The 7,718-nt window shown below is 53.3% G+C and overlaps 1 protein-coding gene across 1 annotated transcript in view; it reads left to right on the top strand.

Moving 5' to 3' along the window:
* Positions 1-7,169, top strand: part of LOC142498758 (voltage-gated delayed rectifier potassium channel KCNH8-like) — a 375,271-nt gene extending 368,102 nt beyond the window's left edge. The window contains exons 14-15 of the mRNA XM_075607124.1: positions 4,032-4,055; positions 5,577-7,169. Coding sequence (XP_075463239.1) covers positions 4,032-4,055; positions 5,577-6,341 — 789 coding nt within the window. The 3' untranslated portion in view covers positions 6,342-7,169. The remainder of the gene's footprint in view (positions 1-4,031; positions 4,056-5,576) is intronic.
* The last annotated feature ends 549 nt before the right edge of the window (positions 7,170-7,718 follow it).

Below are 7,718 nucleotides of genomic sequence, written 5' to 3'. Positions count from 1 at the left end.
CTCACCCACCCAATCCCCCTCTCCCTCTCACCCTCCCTCCCTCACCCACCCCCTCCCTCTCACCTCCCAATCCCCCTCCCTCACCACCCAATCTCCCTCACCCACCCAATCCCCCTCCCTCACCCACCCAATCCCCCTCACCCCCACAACCCACCTCTCTCCCTCTCACCTCAATCCCCCTCTCTCACACCCACCCAATCCCCCTCCCTCCCTCTTTCTCACCCACCCAATCCCCCTATCTCTCACCCACCCAATCCCCCTCTCTCCCTCACCCACCCAATCCCCCTCTCTCCTCTCACCCACCCAATCCCCCCTCTCCCTCTCACCCACCGCAATCCCCCTCCTCCCTCTCCCCCTCCCTCCCTCCCTCTCACCCTCCCTCTCCCCCTCCCTCCCTCTCATCCTCCCAATCCCCCTCCCTCTCACCCACCCAATCCCCTCCCTCTCACCCACCCAATCCCCCTCCTCTCACCCACCCAATCCCCCTCCTCCCTCTCACCCTCCCAATCCCACTCCTTCCCTCTCACTGACCCAATCCCCCTCTCACCCTCACACCCCTCCCACACCATCCCCATCCCCCACCCTCCCCTCCCTCCCAATCCCCCCTCCCTCCCTCACCCACCCAATCCCACCCTCCCTCTCACCCACCCACCCCCCTCCCTCTCACCCACCAACCCCCTCTCTCCCTCACCCACCCAACCCCCCTCTCTCCCACTCACCCCCCAATCACCCCTCCCCTCCCCACCCACCCACCCCCCAACCCCACCCACACACCCACCCCACCCCAACACCCACACCCCCCCCAACACCTACACACCCACCCTCCACCCCTCTCACCCACCCAAACCCCCCCACCCCCTCACACCCACCCAATCCCCCTCACCCTCCACCCACCCAATCCCCCTCTCCCACACACCCACCCCAACCCCCTCACACCCACACCCTCCCAATCCCCCTCTCTCCCTCTCACCCACCCAATCCCCCTCACTCCCTCTCACCCCCCAACCCCCCACTCCCACCACCCCCCATCCCCACCCTCCCACCCTCCCACCCCCCCCCACACCCCCCACCCCCACCCTCCACCCCCAACCCCCTCCCTCACCCACCCACCCCCCCCCCACCCACCCAACCCCCCCCCTCACCCACCCAATCCCCCCCCCTCACCCACCATCCCCCCCCACCCACCCAACCCCACCCACCCCCACCCACCAACCCCCTCCCCCCCCACCCACTCAACCCCCCCCTCACCCACCCAACCCCCTCCCCCCCTCACCACCACCAACCCCCCCCCCACCACCCACCCAACCCCCCTCCCCTCACCCCACACCAACCCCCCCCCACCCCTCACCCACCCAACCCCACCCTCCCCTCACCCACACCAACCCCCCCCACCCCTCACACCCAACCCCACCCCCCCCCACAACCCACTCCCCCCACCCCAATCCCCCACACTCCCACACCCCACCCAATCCCCTCTCACCCTCACACCCACCCAATCCCCACCCTCCCTCTCTCACCCACCCAATCCCCCTCCACCCCTCACACCCACCCAATCCCCCAACCTCCCCACCCACCCACCCATCCCCCCTCCCACCACACCCCACCCCAATCCCCCACCCCCACCCACCCACCCACCCCCTCCACCCCACCCCCACCCAACCACCCCCCCCCCACCCCAACCCCCCCCTCCCCACCCACCCCCCCCCCCAACCAACCCCCTCCCCCCACCCACCCCCCCCCCCCACCCAATCCCCCCTCCCACCCCAACATCCCCCCCCTCCCACCCAATCCCCCACCCTCCCAACCCACCCCCCCACCCCCCACCCACCCAATACCCCTCCCTCCCACCCAACCAATACCCCCCTCCCACCCACCCACCACCTACCCCTCCCTCCCACCCAACCAACCCCCCTCCCTCCCACCCAACCAATACCCCTCCCTCCCACCCAACCAACCCCCCTCCCTCCCACCCAACCAACCCCCTCCCTCCCAACCTCCCACCCAACCAATCCCCTCCCTCCCACCCAACCCATCCCCCTCCCTCCCACCCTCCCACCCAACCAATCCCCCTCCCACCCTCCCACCCAACCAATCCCCCTCCCACCCTCCCACCCAATCCCCCTCCCACCCTCCCACCCAATCCCCCTCCCACCTCCCACCCAATCCCCCTCCCTCCCACCCTCCCACCCAATCCCCCTCCCTCCCACCCTCCCACCCCAATCCCCCTCCAAATCCCCCTCCCTCCCACCCTCCCACCCAATCCCCCTCCCACCCTCCCACCCAATCCCCCTCCCTCCACCCTCCCACCCAATCCCCCTCCCACCCAATCCCCCTCCCTCCCACCCTCCCACCCAACCAATCCCCCTCCCACCCTCCCACCCAACCAATCCCTTTCCCTCTCTCCCTCTTTCTCACCCAACAATTCCCCTCCCTCTCTCCCTCTCACCCAACCAATCCCCCTCCTCTCTCCCTCTTTCTCACCCAACCAATCCCCCTCCCTCTCTCCCTCTTTCTCACCCAACCAATCCCCCTCCCTCTCTCCCTCCCTCTTTCTCACCCAACCAATCCCCCTCCCTCTCTCCCTCTTTCTCACCCAACCAATCCCCCTCCCTCTCTCCCTCTTTCTCTCCCAACCAATCCCCCTCCCTCTCTCCCTCCCTCTCTCCCTCCCTCTTTCTCACCCAACCAATCCCCCTCCCTCTCTCCCTCTTCTCACCCAACCAATCCCCCTCCCTCTCTCCCTCTCACCCAAGCAATCCCCCTCCCTCTCTCCCTCTCACCCAACCAATCCCCCTCCCTCTCTCCCTCTTTCTCACCCAACCAATCCCCTCCCTCTCTCCCTCTTTCTCACCCAACCAATCCCCCTCCCTCTCTCCCTCCCTCTTCTCACCCAACCAATCCCCCTCCCTCTCTCCCTCTTTCTCACCCAACCAATCCCCCTCCCTCTCTCCCTCTTTCTCACCCAACCAATCCCCCTCCCTCTCTCCCTCCCTCCCTCTTTCTCACCCAACCAATCCCCCTACCTCTCTCCCTCTTTCTCACCCAACCAATCCCCCTCCCTCTCTCCCTCTTTCTCACCCAACCAATCCCCTCCCTCTCTCCCTTTTTCTCACCCAACCAATCCCCCTCCCTCTCCCTCTTTCTCACCCAACCAATCCCCCTCCTCTCTCCCTCTTTCTCACCCAACCAATCCCCCTCCCTCCCTCTTTCTCACCCAACAATCCCCCTCCCTCTTCTCACCCAACCAATCCCCCTCCCTATCACCCAACCACTCCTCCTCCCTCTTTCTCACCCACCCAATCCCCTCCCCTCCCTCTTTCTCACCCACCCAATCCCCTCCCTCTTTCTCACCCACCCAATCCCCTCTCTCACCTAATTCCCCTCCTCTCTCACCTTTCCTCCCCTCTCACTCACCCACCCAATCCCTCTCCCACACTATAACCAACAAGCTTAAAAGGAGGCAGTTCCATCAAGGACAAAATGTGCTAATGCTGGTGACCTATTTAAGAGGGGATATCTGAATGATTGACATTGACACCTTTTTTGTTGTTATACAAAAATCGGACACCTATTAGGTATGTTTGTTTGTAAACATGTTGAGCGGAGACTTGGAAGGGCTTTGATCTCCTCTGGCTACTCCCTTCTGTCTAATGTCACTGTGTGTGTTCAACAAGATCTTGCAGGGTCAAAGCCCCCTCTCTCCCCTCCCTTTATCGTCTCTCTCTGATAAGGACAGGGTGAGCTAAGCATGAAGAATACACTTCATTGACAAAGGTTTCCCAATTCAGAGGCCCCTAAGAAATACAATTTGCAATTACTTTCCCAGAGAAACAAAAGAAGCCAAATCTTTGCTTTTACTCTGGTTAGATTAGTTCAGAATGTAGCAATCATATTGGCTTCCTCAAACGAAATGCTTTTTTCCCCCCTGGCCTGCTGCGTGGGATTGCACCTTTTTAATATGCTGATGTCTGCAGAAAGATAACTAGTGTCTCCCTCTCATTTCCCACAGGAGAAAACTCGGACACGAGGAGAGCATTGTGAAACTGAATCAAGAGGTAAGAACTCCTACTCACTGTCTAACCCTGGGGCGGCCAGCTCCACTCCTCAAGGGCCAGCACCAGGTCAGGTTTTAAGGATATCCCTGCTTCAGCACAGGTAGCTCAGTCGTTGGCGCAACCACCTGTGCTGAAGCAGGGATATCCTTAAAACCTGACCTGGTGCTGGCCCTTGAGGACAGGAGTTGAGCGCTCCTGCGAGTCGAACCTAATAAGTATTTGCAGGTTTTCTAGTGTGTGTTATACTATAAAACATTAGCACGTGCAACCATTTTCTTTTATTAACCTGTGAATTATATCCACAACCGTCATATTTTAGATGTGCAAAGTTGCATCACAAGATCAGAACAAACTTGCCTTGAGATGTTGCAAACCTTACATCCAACTTTGTGAAATTCACCGAAAGCCAAACTTTTTAGTCATGTTTTTTTTTTTCTCTCTTATCGACCCCCACATATTTGAGGGTAGATTCTTCTCTGGCGAAGTTTGGTCAAATTCACCCAAAAAAGTTTAGATGGAAAAACTTTTTTTAATTTGTAAAACGTTGGAGAGAGACGCAGGCAAGGCGAATATAGGATAGTATTGGGGTAGCAGTACTTTTGTTTGCAAATCCAAATGACTAACGTTTTTGAACAATTGTATTCATATTTAAAATAAGTAGGATAATAATGCAGAACATTAATAACTTAACCTTGAAGATATAGGATGAAATCTACAAACTAAATCTAGTATAAGTATATACATTTTGAATAACTACCAAATGTTGCCGAAATTAAAACTGCATTCCACAACTTTTGTAACTTAGTTACTGTAGTAAGGAATGCGATCTGAAAAACCCTTTTCTTTGAATGAATAGGTACATTGGGAAATGACCATTTCAATTATAATGTAACAAAAGGTTGAAAGAGTTGGCCTATTTTCTAACCTAATCTACTATGTTACTCTGTTAAAGCTGCAGACCAAGCAATAGCCTACGTGTGTTTAAAAAAAAAAAAAAAATCAGTTCTGTACTATAAAAAATACTTGTAGCATTTTTAAAAAAAAAAAAACTTTGAATGACGTTTTTAATGTATTATAATGTAACAAGCATTTTGTTTCTATAGCAACAATTTACAAAGTCACATCTCCTTCCCCTTCGGAAACAGGCTCTGGCACACCCATTTTTGAGCCCTGCCCTCTCTCTAGCAGTGCACCAATTGTATCTAGTGACTGCCTGGTCACATGATCTTCCCCACAGAACTTTGCTTCTTTGGTCCTCTTCTGCTGCACTGACAGCCATATAGTGAACCCCCGAGTCGAATCTTCGCCGATCGATCGGCAACTTAACTAATTACTTATTGTTTGGATTGTATTGATGCGCATATTAAAGTGGGAAAATGGCAGGTTGGACTGCTACTTTAAGTCAGGAGAGTTTCTCCCATCAATGATCAGTATTACAGTAGTATTTCAGGTTATAGAATTTCTTGTCTGGTCGCCTTCCAACGTGCTGACTTTTACCTTTGTACGGTCCCTTACTCTCAGATGACGAGCCTCTCCCAGCAAGTCACACAGCTGAGCAAGGACCTGAATGAGATGCTGCAGCTACTGAGGCCTGTGCTGCTTAACCAGGCCTTTATCCCATCACCCTCTGCTGGGCTCCTCACCCCCAGTCTCAACAACACTTATAGCAACAGCAGCGGTTTCTGCAGCGGCCTACAGTCCCAAGGAACTATCCCTAGCCTGGTTGGGCCTGCCTTCACCACGCAGACACCGGCAGGCGTGACAAAGTCCAGCAGCACGTGGTTGGAGGCCTTTTCTCAGCCCTCTCCACCTGCACAACCAGCTGAGTTACCAACCGGAACCCCGGGCAGCAAGAACGTCCACCCATCCCTCTCCTTGGACTCATTCCTCAGACATTCGTGTCACCACCACCTGCCCCACCGAAGTTGTGGCCCTGTGACTGTGAACCAAACTCTGTCCCCTTGCCATAGTTACTTACCCCAGATGCAACTCAACCACATGGGCCAGGTTCCCCACAGCAAGTCATCCCCAGTGATGGCTCCTCATCCCCCACCCGGGCGGCAGGATGAGGCCCGGGCCAGCCCTAATTTACCATCCACAAGGTCATTCTGCCGCCCTCCAGACTCTGATTCCTTAAAGGACAAAATGGCTGATTTCTTGGGACTGGTGTCAAGGGACTACAGAGAGACATCTTCTCCCGCTGCCCTGGAGCTTGTCCGGAGTACATCCGGCGACTCACAGGGCGACATCATCAGGTTTATTGATGACGAGGGTACCAACGTATAGGTTAGGGTAGGGATGGTGAAGCCAAAGCACTGAGAGATGGGATACAGTGTTTACCAAAGGGAACTTCTCCAATGCTGGACCATACTGTGACAAAACTGTAGGCCGATGACAAAATGTCTTGTTACTACCGGATTTCCATTCTCTCTGCCATAGCGTGACTTTATTAGCACCAGGAAATCCATCAATCTGTAACATTCCAGCACACACAGGAACTTGTTCATTCAAGTTGAAACCATTTTTTAGGTTTCTTAATCAAAAGTACTGACCCCCAATGCAAGGAAATTGAAGAAAATTGGTAGCAAAAGACACCCAAGTTTAAGCCATCCTATTAAGTTAGCCCACCCGGCCCCCGAAAGAGTTAAGGGGAACAAAAGCTATTGCTGTGTATTTTCAGAAGATTCTAAGCGCATGAAACATTATTTTTTTTTTTAGCATGATCTTAATATTACAAACCATTTTGGTGGAGAAAATACACAAATCGAGCCAAAAAAAAAAAAACTAAGTTTAAAAAGGGAACATTTCTGGATGGTTTAAATGTTTTTTTTTTCTTTTGCAGAAAAAAAGGATCTTATTTTTCTATATTTGCTACTTGAGGGTTTATACAAATCATTTTTTTTCCTTTTGTTAACAAAAAAAAGCAAACCGGTTTATTTAAGGATGAAATGAAGGATGGGTATCAACTTTATAGATGCATGCTGTGCGCTGCATGTAGCATTATCTGGGAAGAGGGATTCCTGGGCCGCTGGAAGAATCTGTTTTATTTTGCTTTAATAAAGAAAATGTATTAAAAAAAATGATGTTCCTGTAAAGAAACAACCTGCAGTAAAGTTACAGACACTTTAATTCTACAGACTAGGTGTTGTAGGAGCTTATTTTACGATATGGGAAGCCTGGGAGCATCCTAGTGCCACTGGACTTCCAGGATCACGACCTGTGATCGCGTCTGTGCCAATCAAACCCCCCCTGCTCCTCGGTGACCCAAGCGGAGGGGGCTCTACCTTCGTTCCAATTACCCTCGAGCGGTGAACACGATCTGCCCCTAGAAAACAAGCAAAAAGAGGCCCAAATGGCACAAGGGCCCTTGGCGACCATACCCTTCTGGGTACTTCATAAGCCAGTGAAAAGGTTAATATGCTGTGAAGCCACTTGTTCACTATGGAGAATATTTTAGTCCCATTCGTTTAAATGGGGCTGAACTCTTCTCAGCACAGGAAAGACATATTTATAGTTTATGGAATTGGAGTCGTAAAGTTTAGTATGAAAATTAGATTTAAAAATGGTTATAGAGGGCCACATTTACTAAACACTAAGGGGCCTATGCAGAGAGCAGCGCTATTTCGAAATTCGCCATTTTTTGGAGAAAATCGCGCAGAAAGC

Source organism: Ascaphus truei, chromosome 7 (assembly GCF_040206685.1).
Source record: "Ascaphus truei isolate aAscTru1 chromosome 7, aAscTru1.hap1, whole genome shotgun sequence".
Lineage (NCBI taxonomy): Eukaryota > Metazoa > Chordata > Amphibia > Anura > Ascaphidae > Ascaphus > Ascaphus truei.
Note: the sequence above shows the minus strand (reverse complement) of the source record. Positions and strands in the feature narration are given on the sequence as shown.